We start from the raw sequence: 15,184 nt of genomic DNA, 5'->3' as shown, positions 1-15,184 counted from the left end.
CCCCCCCCGCGCCTTTCGCGACAAGCGGGGCGCGGCCGCGCTTTACGGCGGGCCGTTGCCGCGGTAGCGACGCGTTGGGTCGGGGACGGGCGCCGTGCGCGCCGCCTCCATCCCGGCGCCGTCCCTGAATCCCGGCCCGGTCCCTGCCTCGGGGTCCGGGCCCTCCCGCCGCCGCCATGGACAAGTACCAGGTGCTGGGGCTGGTGGGGGAAGGCAGCTACGGGGTGGTGACCAAGTGCAGGAACAGGGAGAGCGGGCAGATCGTGGCCGTCAAGAAGTTCCTGGAGAGCGACGACGACGCGGCGGTGAGGAAGATCGCCCTGAGGGAGATCAAGCTGCTCAAGGTGAGGCTGGCGGGACCCCCTTTCGGCAGTTCTGTGCTTAAACGCTGAAGGCTTTGTGTTTGATAGCCGAGCCCCGCTGGATTAATTGAACCTTCAGTAGCCCTGTAGAGCTGCTTTTCGCTTCGCCCGAGTGCTGTGCTGGGCTCACCTGGGGAATGCTGGATTGGAAGGGTCTGGCGATGCTCTGGCGTTCCGCAGGGAATGGCACGCGGTCTCTGTTGCCTCCTGGTGGCAGCTGTCCCCCTGTCCCAAACGCCTGTCCTTTGCTGCCGGGAATTTGCTGAAAATAGGATGAACGCTGCTGGCCTTTCAAAGCCTGCGGGCGGATGGTGACCTGGCTGCCGGTGTCACTGAGACGGGAAAATGCTTCTGGGGAGGTCTTCCTTTATTTTCTTTTATTCATGGCACCTTCCTGGCAGGCAGGAGGCTGGAGGAGGACTCCGATGAGATTCCATGTTTCCCCCATGGATAGCCCCCAGGTGGGAGCCAGCTGGCACTGTGCCCTTCGCCGTTGGAGTGTGGGATTTGCCTGGTGGCAGCATTGTGGTGGAAGGGGGAAGCACAAGGGGGAATGGATTCAAACTGAAGGAGAGTAGCTCTTGTTTGGATATTAGGAAAAAATGATTCCCCGTGAGGGTGGTGAGGCACTGGCAGGGCTTGTCCAGAGAAGCTTCTCGTGTCCCACAGGAGTGCTTGTCCCTGTGCCTGGGCACGTGTGGGAGTTTTGAACATCGGGACGCAGAGGATGTGTTTGGGGAAAATGAGAAGGAAAATCTTACTACGCTCGGAGTGCATCCGGGCTACTCCTGTGATGTGGGATATTCCCAGAGGTGGGAATACTGGCAAACTTGTCCTGTCCTCTTGTCTGCCACAAGCGTCTCTTCCTAAATCTGCCAGCTTACAGTTCCTGTGCACTGAAGGGGAAAAAAAGAAAGAGATATTTGCCATTACTGCAAGAGCTACAGAGTTAGAGTTAATAGAAATGTATGTGCTGGAGCTGGAGACACAGCCAGCAGCTCCAAGCATTATCCCTTCCAACCCTTTTGAAGCGGATCTGCGTGAGCCTGGGTTGTACCTGCTCCATTAGCCAGGCTCACCAGTTACTGAGTGACTGAGCACCACCCAGGTGTGTTGGGAATTAACTGGTTTGCCCGGGTGAATGGAATCTTAGCAAGGGGAACATTTGCATACACAGCTCAGGAAGGGTGACCTCTCACAGGAGAAATAAATATCTGGAGGTTTAGTCTCTTTGTAGTTTCTTCCCTTGTTCCCTGTGAATCTTTAGTTTTAATTTTTGATTTTTTTTCCTCTTGAGTTTGGGCAGAAATTTAATTGTGTCTGAAAACAGCAAAACCTCTTCAGGTCTCCTGTGTGGGGAATAAATCCTTCTTGGGAAAAGAGCTTCTTCTCTTATTGATGATCTTTTTAAAATTCTTCTCTTGTCGGACCTTCTAAGAAATCTGGGCAGACACAGATGCAGGCTGGCTGGCACTGCCTCTGCACTGGCAGAGTTTCCCCTACAATTCCCTGTGCTCTGCAGTCCTTTTGCATCTTCCTGGGTCACAGCCCTGGGCTCTGGTGCTGCCTCCAGGCAGCCTGTGGTGATGTTTCCCTGGCAGACTGCAGCTAATAAATAACTGTGCTCTGTAGCATGGCCTTTTCTGTTGGCGTGTGATAAATGTGTAACAAACTGGAGGTGGATTCTCGGCCTGCCGGGAACGCTATGACAAAATAACTAGAAAACACAGCTGCTTTTTCTTCCTCTTTTTATTCAAGTTGCATTTTTTTGGTACTGTCCCAGCTGGGCCGCAGGTAAAAAAGATTACCTGCAAAATTTAAAAAAAAAAATTTCCCTTTGTAGTTTGCCCTAAGTAAGCGTTTTCCCTCGCTAAACATTCCCTGTTTTGTGACAGCAACTCAGGCACGAGAATCTGGTGAACCTGCTGGATGTGTGTAAGAGGAAGAAGCGGTGGTACCTGGTGTTTGAATTTGTGGATCACACGGTGCTCAATGACCTCGAGGCCTCTCCCAGTGGGCTGGACTACGACAGGGTTCGGAAATACTTGTTTCAGATTATGAGAGCAATTGCCTTTTGTCACAGCCACAACGTAAGTACGCGCAAGAAATCAGCTCTGCAGCTAAAAATCAATAGATACGTATTAGAACAGAAGCATAATTTTTTTGTATTTATATATATTTGAACTTAAGAAAAGTAGAGCTTTGTCTGAGCAGGAAAAGAGAGACATAAAATAAATGTGTCTGAAATTAGAGGTTCTGTGTTTGCCTGTAATTTTCTACTTGAATATGAGAAAGCTGCGCTTTCTGCTGAGCCAGTCAGCGTGCTATGGTACAAGCAGGGAGTTTGCCTTGACTTGCTTTTCTCTGTGCAGATAATCCATCGGGATATTAAGCCAGAAAACATACTGGTTTCCCAGTCGGGGATTGTGAAACTCTGCGACTTCGGGTTTGCCCGGCCCCTGGCAGCCTCTGGGGAAGTGTACACGGAGTACGTGGCCACCCGCTGGTACAGGGCCCCGGAGCTGCTGGTGGGGGACACCAGATACGGCAGGTGGGTCTGGCCTGCCAGGCTGGGAAGGGCACCAAGGAGAGGCTGCTCCATCTTGTGGCTCAGCCTTGGGAGTGACAAAGCTGTGCTGAGCTGGGGTGCTGGTGGTTTTTCTCCCCAGGCCTGTGGACGTGTGGGCTATTGGCTCCCTGATAACAGAGATGCTGACAGGAGAGCCCCTTTTCCCTGGAGACTCGGACATTGACCAGCTCTTCCATATCACCAAGTGCCTGGGTAAGAAGAGCCCCCGGGGCTCCTCCTGCTAGCTCGGGAATGAAGGGCTCAGATTTGTTCTGGTGGGTGGGAAGATACCAACCCAGACTGTAGCCCTTAACTGCAGTGCTGGCCCAACATTTCAGCCTCTCTGGCCTCTATTTTTCCATGTGGTTGCTTTGTTTGCATGATTCCAGGTAACTTAATTCCAAGACAACAGGAGTTATTCTACAAGAACCCCCTCTTTGCTGGCATGAAGTTGCCTGAGGTGAAGGAGCTCGAATCCCTGGAGAAACGCTATCCCAAGCTCCCTCCTGCCGCGCTGGACTTAGCCAAGGTAATTAACCGGTTGTTTCCTGTGTATGTTTCTCTGTTTCCCTGTCCTTCACCTCGTGCAGCTGAGTGTACAGGGCTGTTAAAGTGCCTTTTTCTCAGCCCCCTATGCAGTGGGCAGCTGCTTGGGTTGGCAGCTTGGTGAGGGCCGTAGGATGCCAGAGCTCCAGTCCAGGGCCATGGGGGCACTCAGCCCTGCAGGGCCACTGGGGTCACTGCATATCCTGCAGGGATCTTTCACTCAGACATGCCAAAGCCTTTGTTTAATTCCTGGTGTGTTTTCCTCCTCCTGTGGTTTGACAGGAGTGCTTGCAGATTGACCCAGACAAGAGACCGTCCTGCTCCAAACTCCTGCAGGGTGATTTCTTCAACAAGGATGGCTTTGCTGAAAGGTAAAAGCTCCTTTCCTGCCCACTGCAGGCTCAGGTTAGAAAGAAGTGAAGCGGTTGTGCTTGAAGACTGCACACTGGGTTTGCAGAGCTGACAGCTGCTGAATGTCTCAGTTTGTTTTGGCTTGACCTTCTTGGAAACAGGAGAACAGTTGGAAGGGAACGCGATGCAGCGGCACGTTTACCTTGTGACATTACTTCATCAGTGGCACACCATTTTGGGTAGTACAGTCTTACACTGCGTTCACTGTCTGCGTCTGCACCAAACTGGGATGCAAACACCTTCATTGCTGTATTGTGAAAAATGCCTGCTGAAGATCTTGTTTAGTTTAATGTATACACTACATTTGGCCTCTCATTAGTTAAAAGGCACAGTTTGTTTGAGTACTTAAAAGGCTATCTGAGCCTGGGCTTAACAAATGATGATATTAACATAAACAGAAGCCCTTTTATTAATTTTCTTTTCCTTTCTCCTTACATGGAATGTAGATTTACTAAGGAGCTTAAACAAAAGGTCCAGAAAGATGCCAGAGACCATCAGTTCCAAAAGAACCCTAAAATCTGTAAAAGGGACAAAGATGATGTTTTAGAAGAAAGAAAAACAATCAGCGTCCAGGTTGGTCCATCTGTGTTTTCCAAACCTGTATTTTTTTTTTTTCTCATGTTTTAAAATCATTGTTTGTAACACAGGTGCAGCAGTTTAAATTCCTAGGAAATAGCTTGGGCACGTGCAGGTGACTCTTTGGCCAGTCCCCTGCAGGTGAACCACACAGTGGTGCAGTCCCTGGCAATGCAGAGCTGGAAGGGGAATCACTTGGGAAGCATAAGTCATGCTTTATGCTGCTGTTAACCTGTTTTAAAGCCCTGTCCCCAAAATTAAAAAATTTCCTTTCAGCTGGATACCAAGGAAGGTTCAGAGTGACTTTGAGGTGACTTTGAGATGAGTTTTTATCTAATTTCTTCGGAAGAGACACAGGATACAGCTGTGTTTCCTCCATCACTTCTGATTCCAGTCTCAAGTGACTTATTTACAGAGAGTGCTGGCACCCTGACAAGTTTTCTCCTGTTTGATGGGAAGCAGAGGTTTTCTAACAAAACCTGTTCTGCCTCCATTAGATTCTTGCAGAATCATGCACACATAGGCTCCTGACACGTTTTTTGTTTTTCTTGCATGCACTGCTGTAAACTGCTTTTTTTAACATGACTGTAAGGAAAGATGATGTTTATCTTCCCAAAAAGGATTTCAGCACGGGCCCAAGGGGCAAAGATGGAAAGCTGGTAAAGACCAAGCCCTGTAAAGCTGATGTAGAGAAAGCAGATCAGTCCTCCAAGCTGGGCTTCCTCTACGACGGCGCAATCAACCCGTTTAAATTCAGCCCTCAGACCAACCTGAAAGATTCCAGCAGCAGCTTGGACTACACCAAGAACCAGGGCACATTTATCCCTCCCATCAACCAGAATTTCTCTCCTACATTTGGCATGGGTTCTGGGCCTGGGAACCTTAATTACAGGTATGGGAGCAGAGCTGGGAAAGCTTGTATCCCTCATTCCTGTGATGTCCTGGGAGGTGCAGGGATTTGGGATCCCTTGCATTTCTTGCTTTATATTTGCTGTGTTACCCCAGCTAATACCAACTTTGGGGCATTTTTGATTTCAGGCTTGATGAAAAGAGTAAAAAATGCTTGAACCCATTGCTAAAGGCACGGAGGCCTTCTCCGGTGGGCCGTTGCAGTGTCAGCTTGACACCGGTGAGTCGTCTCTCTGTCTGTCTGTCCCCCTTGGCCAAGCAAAAATAAATTCAACTGTGTGCTGTGTTCTCAAGAACTCCATCTGTTCCATTTTTTCACCCCAACTCCCCACTAGAAATACTGGTTTTGTTACCCCTTCTTTCCTGCAGATTTTTTTTCATTCGTTATCCCTTGCCAATAGTTCTTACATAACATACATTTTATGTCAGAAAACAATTTTAAATGAGGGGAGCAGTCCAGCACAGGGTATCTGTAAGATTTGGAATATATCCATGGTCCCCTGCCTGGCCAGGAAAGATAGACCATGTGTGCTGGGCTACTGAAGCAGAACTGAGTGTGTGGATTTAATGCAGCCAGGGCCTTACTTAGTCATGTCGTAAATGCATTAAAAATTGATAAGGAAAACAAGTGAAATGGAAAGTGTTCCTCTGCTCTCACTACCTAGGCATGATTATTACCATGCCAGCCAGGAGCATTTGCCTTTTTCCAGATAACTAATCCCAGACATTCTCAAAGTCCTGTATTTTATCTCTCCGAAAGCAGCCTCACTTAGATGATTGTTTTTATTTTGCCGTTGCTTTTCCGTTGCTTCTGTATAAATAGCACCTGAGCAGGTTGAATTCCTTCACACACATCAGAATCTTTTGTCTCACTTTTGTACAAATTGCAACTCCATCAGAACATTGCTGCGTTACAGCTGTTTCTAAGCTTGAAAATAGCTTTATTTTTTTCTATGCCCTTGATTACAGGTTGCTAATGAAAAACCCATCCTTCGGGCAAATAAGAAAAAATGGGAATTCCCCAAGGCAGATGTGCGTTTGCCAGAACTAAATCATCTCCCTGAGCTGAGAGGAGTGGAAGGTAGGAACTTTGAGGTCCTCTAAATAAAACCTGGGTCACCAAACAAGTGTCAGGAAGCAGTGTGTCAGCTCTCACTCCCTTAACATGGCATGCCTTGGTTGTGTTTACAGCTTGGCATCCCAGATATCTGAAAAAGGAAACCAGAACGTTTACAGAGTCCCGAGTCCCCTCCCTCGCTGCTATCGACCTTCATAACCCAAGTCTGGCTTCACAGCAGGTATCAAGGCAATAAAGTCGTTGGTGCTGCTCTGTATTTGTTTGGTTTGTGACCTTCCTCAACAGCATGGCCCACAGAATTCCAGTTTGACTCCTAAAGGAGCAGAACTTGCCTTGGGATTGTAAATCTCACATGGAGGGGGGGGGAGCATTTTGGAAGCCTGATTTGACCAAAGAACAGTTTTGTTTTAAGTTAGGTGTTTGGCATTGCATATGTCTTTAGAAGGCTGCATCTGATTGTCTTCTCTGTTTATGCTGCGCCTGGAAATTGATCCTGTCTCCTTCTTTCCCATTTCACAGCTGTCAGGGACCTTGATGCCGGATACATCAGAAGGCAACTTCCCCAGGGTCGAGCACTAGCCCTGGGGAGATGGTCACACCTGCCTGTAAGAGGTGGGCTTTCATTTCTGCTGTGTAGCCTGCTGGGGGCTTCAGTTTTTTTGCTTGGTGGCCTTCTGGTGGCTTCCAAATGGATGGTTTCATGAACACTTACCTAGGGATGGGAAATGCAATAGGAAAATTCTTTTATACTTCACATTCTTGGTGAGGACATGCTGCTATGGCAGACTTCTTACTGAGGGCAGGACACAGCCTGCTCTGCCCAGTAAATCATTAATGCTGGGCATTGGGGTTGGAAATTAAGCAGCTCATGAACTTGGGGGGGTTGAACAAGCTGGTAGAATAACAGAAAAAGGGGAATCTGGCTGCCTGCATGTGAGGAAGGGAAAGAACAACTCAAGTTTTCTGATCTGTGAAGCACAGAGGTGTAAGTGCACAGCTTCAGCAAGGTAAGGATGTGTAACAAATCAAAATGAAGGAAGCCTTTCACCAGGGAGCACTTTCTGTGTTTTGTTAGTCTGTCCAGAGTAATTCTCCTTTTCTCCTCTTGATGCAGGTGGCTGAACAGTGGGAACAATCCATCTGAGTTTCCAGGGGCTAAAGCTGCCAGGTCTCTGCAGGGGAGAGGAGGATCCCTTACTCCTGTTGGTGCAGCAGGCTGCCACAGAAGTGGCTCGGGTCCACGCTGAGGACGGAGCTGGCACTGCCGTTGCTGCTGGATTTCTTGCATGCAAAAAGCCCCTGGAATGCTGACTTCCTGGCTTAGGGCCAGGTGTTGTCTGAGAAGAGTACTGGTGATGGGTGTGTGACAAGGGCAGGAGCTGCTTTGGAGGACTCAGAAGGAAGCTGGGCTTTCTTTTGTCCAGCTGCTGCCCGCATGAGGGGTTTCCTTTCCAATGAGTAGTGACGAAAGCAGCTGCCAAAATTCTCGTGTTTTGGTGGGCTGTCTGATCTGGATTGAAGAGCACCTTTGCCTTGACAGTGAGGAAAATGTTTGTGCAAGAAACGCAATATTTAAATGTGCAAATCTGCAGCTGTTCCTTTGAAACCCTTGCTAATGCACTTGTCACTTTGTTTTAGGTTCCTTTTCCCTTCACATTTTTGACCCCATGTTTAGGCAGTTTCCTTGGAGGTGTTTACCTGGGAATGTTGTCTGGCTGTTGTTGATGGTGAAGGAAAGAACATCCCTGTGGAATACTGAGCTGTGATGCAGGTGACACATGGAATGTATCAGTAACTCAAGTCCTCATTCTTTTAGGTCCCTTGGGAGAATGGGGAAAGAAAACTCGACTGTTCGGAAACAGTCTTTGCTGATTTGCCCTTAGTTTGTCTGTGGTCAGTTTTGGGCTGTCCCTGTGTTTCTCACAGCTGTTTTCCATCACCTGTCACAACTCACATGGTGTCATTAACTTTGGAATTTATTTTTCCACAAAATGCAGCCTTTCCCATCGATGGATCACGACAGAATATGGTCTGAAGTCGTTGTGTTTAGGGATTTGTCTCTATGCTGTGTCTTGACATGTACATTTCATTTGTAAATAAAAAGATCGTCCAGTTCCAGGCTTGACTGTCCAAGTAGATGCTCACAGCAGTCAGTCAGGTGGCCATGGGCAAACGCAGGGGGGAAAAGAAGGATTGGGGAGGGAAGAGTGGAGATTTTTTGGAGAAAATTTGGTGTGTGGGGGAGAGAAAGAAAGGTTTTAGGGAAAGAGTGTGGCCAGGAGGTCCAGGGAGGTGATCCTCTACTTGGCCCTAGTGAGGCCACAGCTGAAGTGTTCAGTTCTGGGTTCCACAGGTCAGGAAAGAGAAGGAGCTACTGGAGAGGGTCCGGCAGAGGCCAAAGATGATGAGGGGTCTGCACCATCTCTCTCAGGAGGGGAGACTGTGGGAGATGGGCCTGCTCAGTCTAGAGGAGAGAAGACAGCAGGAATCTCACCAATCCATGCAAGTATCTCCAAGGTGCTTGTCAAGAGGATCCCACCACGTGCCTGAGAGCTTTGTCCAAGCCCTCCTTGAGCTCTGTTAAGATCGATGCTGTGACCACCGCCCTGGGGAGCCTGTTCAGTGCCCGACCACCCTCCGCGTGAAGAACTTTTTCCTATTATCCGACCTAACCCTCCCTGGCACAGCTCCAGCCGTTCCCTCGGGTCCTGTCACCAGACAGCTGAGACCGGTGCTGCCCCTCCACTTCTTCCCCTCGGGAGGAAGATCTCTACAGTGCCGAGGTCTCCCCTCTGTTTTCTCCAGAACTTCTTTTCATGGGAGTGGCAGGGCTCTGGCACAGGCTCCCCCGGGCAGCGATCGCAGCACCAAGCCTGACAGAGCTCAAGGGGCATTTGGGGCAAGGCTCTCAGGCACCAGGTGCGATCGGTGCGGTGTCCTGTGCAGGGCCAGGACTGGATGATGCAGTTGGATCCTTCCAACTCGGCATATTCTCTGATTCGTCGTGGAGTCTCCCTCTCTGGAGACATTCCCAGCCCACCTGTGTCACCTGCTCGGGGTGACCCTGCCGTGGCAGGGAGATGGACTGGGTGATCTCCAGCGCTCCCCTCCGACTCGAAGCAGGCTCCAGCGAGAAGGGCAACACGAAGGTTCAGTGCGGGAGGAATCGGAAGCCACTTTGAAGATTCCCAATCCTCCGGAACCGCCTGTGAGGAAGCGGAAGCGGGGCAGCGGGGCCAGGCGGCGGCGGCGGCCATGGCCACGGCGGCGGGATCAGAGGGATGCGAGCCGGGATGCGAACAGGGACTCGAGCAGGGATGCGAGCACTACCGGCGGGGCTGCCGGCTGCGGGTGGGTGAGCGGGGGGCGGCCGCGCCGTGGGCAGCGGTGGTGGCCGATCCACGCCCCGATCCATGCCGTGTCCTTCCGTTCCCAGGCCCCGTGCTGCGGGAAGCTGTACCCGTGCCGGCTGTGCCACGACGGCGCCGAGGAGCACCAGCTGGACCGGTTCCGCGTGTCCGAGGTGCAGTGCGTCCGCTGCCGCCTCCTGCAGAAGGTGGGTCCGGGCAGCGCGGAGGGCGCAGGAGGGATCCGTCCCACCCCCCTGCTCCAGCCGGATTAGCGGGGTTATGGCCCGACGATGTGTCAGGGGAGGTTGGGCTTGGATAGGAGGAAAAGGTTCTTCAGCCGGAGGGATGGCGAGGCGCTGGAATAGTGCTCGCGGCTCCAGTCCTGGCAGAGGGCGAGAGGCATTTGGGCAGCGCTCTCAGGCGCTAGGTGGGATGCTTGGAGCTGGCCTGGGCGGGGCTAAGCGTTGGACGTGAGGAACCGTGTGGGTCCCTTTCCAAGTCAGGATATTCTGTGATCGCAGAGCATGTGGTGCAGGGTTGTGTCCAGGCAGTTCTGGAATATCTCCGGTGAGGGAGACTCCACAGCCTTTCTAGGCACTCTGTTCCAGAGCACGGCAAGGAAGCTTTTCCTCCTGTTCAGGTGGAATAGCCTGTGCATCAGTTTCTGCCCATTGCCTTTTGGCCTGTTTCTGGACACCACGGAGCAGAGGCTGGTTCCATCCTCTTGGCACCTTCCTCATCCCTCCAGACATTGACTAGATCCCCTCAGCCATCCCTTATCAAGGCTGCCCAGGCCCAGCTCCCCCAGCCTGTCCTCATAAGAGAGATGCTCCAGTCTGTTGATAGCTTCCTAGCTCTCAGGCCCCTCCTGTTGGAGCCTGGAACTGGATGCAGCACTCAGGATGCTCCTGTCCCCTCAGGCCCAGCAGCGCTGTGAGGGCTGTGACAGCCTCTTTGGGGAGTACTACTGTGACATCTGCCACCTGTTTGACCGTGACAAGAAGCAGTACCACTGCCAGGAGTGCGGCATCTGCAGGTGCGTGCGGGCGGCGGGCCCGGCTCCGTGGGGACCGGCCCTGCCCTGACACCTCTCTCCGCAGGATTGGCCCCAAGGAGGATTTCTTCCACTGCTCCAAGTGTAATTTGTGCCTGAGCCTGAGTCTCCAGGGAAAGCACAAGGTGAGGATACACCGCTTGCCTCCGTGTCTTAAAAAGTGACAGCTTGAACGTGAAGCTGGATGTGCCTTGGCCCCATCTGAGGCCACAGGAACAGGGAGAGCAGGGGGTTCTCCTTCTCTAAATTCACCTAACAGCAACACAGATGCCACTGATTGAAGACATAAGAAATTTTACATAGTGGAACTTCACAATATAAGAAATCACAGAAAACTGTGCAGCAGAATAACTTTTTCTTCTCTTTTTCCATTTGCAAAGTGTATTGAAAATGTCTCCAGGCAGGACTGTCCAATATGTTTGGAGGTGAGCAGCGTCTTTTCATCTCCTGGATAACTGTGTGGCCCTGTTTTTGACTGTGTCTGACTAAATTTTCTTGCCTTTTGTCTTACATTTGCTTCCAAACAGGATATTCACACATCTCGTGTTGGAGCTCATGTTCTGCCATGTGGTCACCTTCTTCACAGGTAAAGCAGGCACCTGAGAAAGGGAAATACCTGCTGCATTGTGTTGGGTGTTTGTTCAGCAGCGTTCAGTCTGTATCAGCTGGTTTCTGAGGGACCTGCGTTGTGAGAACAGTGTTTCACCAGGAAATACTTTATTTATGCGGGTTGTCTTCCTCCTCGGTCCGTTTTGGCAGTGTGAAGCTCTCCTGTCACTTGGCCTAGGGATGTTTTTTAATTTCTGCCTTGGGGATACCTGTGTGGCTATTCCCTTTGTGCAGTCCAGGTGTGTTGCCTGTCAGTAATTCCATTCTTCTTACTCACCTGTGTTTCCTTTTCAGAACATGTTACGATGAAATGCTGAAGGAGTAAGTATTTCCAAACTTCTTTCCTCTCGATATTATCCTAGTCCAAACACATTGCTTCAAGAGGTAAAAGTCATGATGCTAATTCTTTACCAGCTAAGTTAAAGGCAGATCCTAAAGGGATGAAGGGGTAACTTAAAGGGATAAAGGGCATTTAATCTCCAGTTCTGTTTGCAAGCACTTGCTGTTTCGTGGTGTTTGTTTGCCTGGTACAATATGAAACCTGTCCCTACGAATGGACTTGTTTCACGGCCTCACTTCATCCTCTGATTCAGGCGTTTCCCCCTCTTTCTGCCAGAGGCTACAGGTGTCCTTTGTGCATGCACTCGGCGTTGGACATGACCAGGTACTGGCGCCAGCTGGACGCAGAAGTGGCACAGACTCCCATGCCCACGGAGTACCAGAACATGATGGTGGAGGTGAGAGGTCGGCCTTGCGCCCTTGCCTGGTTTTCATGGAGCTGAGCCTCGGAGTTACTGGCAGTAGAGGGCACTAGGGACACGTGCTGGATCAGAAGCCAGACCACGGGGCGGGGAATGATGAGGGAAAGTCACGTGTAGGCCTCGGGTGCTCATCACTCCTGTTTATATACACGCACTGCTGGTGCTGCAGCCTCTCCCTCCCTTCCCTGTGTGCGTGCAGATCCTTTGCAACGACTGCAGTGCCCGCTCCACGGTGCAGTTCCACCTCCTGGGCATGAAGTGCCAGAACTGTGAGTCCTACAACACGGCGCAGGACGGGCGGTGCCGGCTGTCCTTGGAGGAGCAGTGACTGGGATGCGTGCGGCGTTCGGCCGGACGGGGAGCGCCGCGCCGCCGGAGAGACTGTTTCACAAACCAAGCAGCTCTTGCCAGTAAAAATTCCGGTTTTCCAAGTTCCAGGAGCCCTTTACTGCGTCAGGGAGGAGGCAGATTGGAAGAGCAGCACGGGGAGACGTGATGAGCAGCTGATGCAGCAGCAGGAGGAGTTCCGGGGCAGCTGAAGGGGACGGGAGGCGGAGGTGCAGCGCTGGGGAAAACGGGTCGCTTTGCGAGGCCTTTTCGGCTGGCACCAACATCCGTGGGGTTGTGTGCGAGGACCTGGTGTTTCCTGGGAATGAGGAATGCCCCAGAGCCGCCGCTGCACAGGCACGGCAGGCAGGAGTGGTTCCCTTCATGCACCGTCACCTGTGTGTGCAGAATTCCCTCGAAGCAAGGGAATTGCCCTGCCTGCTGGGATGAGCAGCTGGAAGACCCAGGTGCAAAGGCCCCTTTTTTCCCTTGGACGCCCATCCTGACTCGCTGCCATCCCTTCGCTCACATTCCTTTGCCAGCCACAGTTGCTTTTTCCCCCGTTTTTTCCTCATTTTGCACTGTTCTCTGGCAGAGGCCGAGGCGGTGTAGCCTTTTAGAGAAGTCCATAGCTCGGTTTTGCTGGTTGAGTACCTAAAGGGAAGCACATACTTCACGTCAGGCTGAGCCTGAGATGTTCACTGAAATAGCAGCAGTCCAGCGGTGCAGGGACCAACTTTCTGTGGTTTTGGTGTTGGTGAATGGTAGAACTTCGCTGCAGGGGAGAGAGAGAATGGGAGGCCGAAAGTCTGCCTTTTAAAAAAGAAATAAAAACCCCAACCCAACCCTAACGTCCTGCCTGAGGTGTTTTGCAGTCTTAAAAATTGCAGAAAGTTCTTGGTTTCTCTGGATTTCACATGCAGATACATTGCAGTAAATAGATATAAAAAAGAGTCAGTTACTCTTCAGATTACAGCTACTCATTTTTAACTTGTTCCGTTGTAAAATGAGCTTTTCTTAATCCAACAGCGCCCCTTTCTGTATGGAGCATTTAGGATTTGGATGATAGCTGTTGTAGCTTGCCTTGACTGGGGGTATCTTTTTCTGGAGCACTTTTCTCACTGCTATAAATAAATGTCAAATAAGGTCTCCATTAAAATAAACAAACGACACTGTGCGTGATGTGCTCTTCTTTCACACACGTGCTCCCTGGAAATTCCCAGCTGAGTTTAAACCATGATTCAGTGCTGAAAAATCGTTGGATGTGAGGTGCGAGGCCAGAGACACTGCTAAGAAAAGATAAGCCCTTTATTTTTTACGAGCTCCTGTGGTTTTTTATTTTTGTTTTGTGGTACAAGCAGGACTCCCTGCCGCTTTGGTTGGCACCTGGTGACTCCACTTCCTTCCCTAGATGGAGACCTGCTCCCAGGTAAGCATGGAAGTGCCTGTGGGGCTCCTATCAGCCTGCAGGAGTTGTCATCCCAGAAAACTCCGGCCAAGTAGCCTTGGAGTGTGTTGTAAAACTCTGCTGGTCAAGTCCACAGCCAAACAGGTTCGCTGTTAAGTGGGAAGCTAATTTTATTCCAGTTATTAATTGGAAATATTCTTGTTTGGGTTCCAGCCACAAGAAGAAGCTGAAAGAGAACCCTTAGTTGACCTGAGCTTTGGAAGAGCAGTTCCTGCTGAACTTTGGTATGGGGAAGGAGAATGATCCACGGTGTGGGCTCCAGGTGATTTTGACCTTTTGCTCTCCTGTTTTTGGTGTTTTCCTCTGGAAGGTGCACGAGGGGATACGAATGCTGAGGGAATGCTGAACCGCCGTTTGGTGTGTTTACCTTGGCACCGGGCCCTGAACTCCCTTTGCCAGGGAATAAATCGCACAGCAGGAAAAGGAATGGCATTTTCGGGGGATAGAGGACAATGGAGGGGATAAAGGACGGGCGAGGAGAAGCTGCTTTATGGGATGGGAGGTGCTGTACGGAGCTTTGCTGCCCTGCCCGTGGGGATGCAGCCGATGGGAGCGGGAAGGATGCTGGGATCAGGGCACTGAGATGATCCTGGGATGGAAGCAGCAGCTGCCTCGGCCAGAGCTTGCCCGCTGGCCACGGGAGCTGTTGGGAAGCTCCCGCACTCCCTGGCACCCGGAATCCTGCCTTGCTCACCCATCCGGGCCAGAATCAGGAGCAGATGGAATTTTTTTGCTGCTTTGTGGGAAAAATGTGGAGTTCCAGCAGGAGCAGGGACTGCGGCCACACACAAGGTCACGGAGCTATTAATAGAGCCAGGGCCTGCCGCGGAATGCGGAACCCGGGAGAGGGGCTCGGGAAGGCAGCAAGTGGAGCAATGCAGGACTGGGGGGCCCGGCAGAGCCCTCCATCCCGCGGGAAGCTGCAGGGCAGTGGCCCAGGAGCTGTGGGGAATGGGGATCCCCAGTTTCAGGCAGGTTTGATGCCTCTGGTGTGGTTTTGGTCGTTTGGGATGGAAGTTGGGGTGTTCAGCGCTAAACCTCCAGCTCAGCCACCCTCTCCTGTGCCTTTCCCGGGGCTGGGGCTGATGTCTCACCCCTGCCCGGCTGCAGAGAAACCATCTGCTTTTAAATTTCCAGCTGGAAGGAACGCAGTGAGGGTGAGGC

General features: G+C 51.3%; 2 protein-coding genes across 3 annotated transcripts; both read left to right on the top strand.

Moving 5' to 3' along the window:
• The first annotated feature begins 2 nt into the window (after positions 1-2).
• On the top strand, positions 3-8,566 carry CDKL2 (cyclin dependent kinase like 2). 2 transcript variants are annotated; one of them, XM_066184796.1, is made up of 13 exons: positions 3-344; positions 2,258-2,452; positions 2,735-2,913; positions 3,032-3,144; positions 3,321-3,460; positions 3,760-3,848; positions 4,335-4,461; positions 5,085-5,356; positions 5,503-5,593; positions 6,343-6,454; positions 6,565-6,671; positions 6,971-7,063; positions 7,566-8,566. In XM_066184796.1, exons 1-12 carry the CDS (start codon positions 177-179, stop codon positions 7,028-7,030), a joined length of 1,653 nt encoding a protein of 550 aa, XP_066040893.1. In that variant the 5' UTR covers positions 3-176; the 3' UTR covers positions 7,031-7,063; positions 7,566-8,566. The 2 variants fall into 2 exon arrangements, 1 of the variants encoding a protein (XP_066040893.1); XR_010721116.1 differs by lacking the exon at positions 7,566-8,566 and having other exon boundaries at positions 6,565-6,792; positions 6,971-7,051.
• Positions 8,567-8,648: 82 nt separating this feature from the next.
• RCHY1 (ring finger and CHY zinc finger domain containing 1) lies at positions 8,649-13,717 on the top strand. Its single transcript, XM_066184800.1, has 9 exons — positions 8,649-9,802; positions 9,888-10,007; positions 10,722-10,837; positions 10,902-10,980; positions 11,236-11,280; positions 11,383-11,441; positions 11,759-11,785; positions 12,081-12,201; positions 12,425-13,717. Exons 1-9 carry the CDS (start codon positions 9,707-9,709, stop codon positions 12,551-12,553), a joined length of 792 nt encoding a protein of 263 aa, XP_066040897.1. The 5' UTR covers positions 8,649-9,706; the 3' UTR covers positions 12,554-13,717.
• The last annotated feature ends 1,467 nt before the right edge of the window (positions 13,718-15,184 follow it).

The sequence above is a fragment of the Chamaea fasciata genome, unplaced genomic scaffold (genome assembly GCF_029207755.1).
Source record: "Chamaea fasciata isolate MVZ Bird 193981 ecotype frontalis unplaced genomic scaffold, bChaFas1.0.hap1 SCAF_6, whole genome shotgun sequence".
Taxonomy (NCBI): domain Eukaryota; kingdom Metazoa; phylum Chordata; class Aves; order Passeriformes; family Sylviidae; genus Chamaea; species Chamaea fasciata.
Note: the sequence above shows the minus strand (reverse complement) of the source record. Positions and strands in the feature narration are given on the sequence as shown.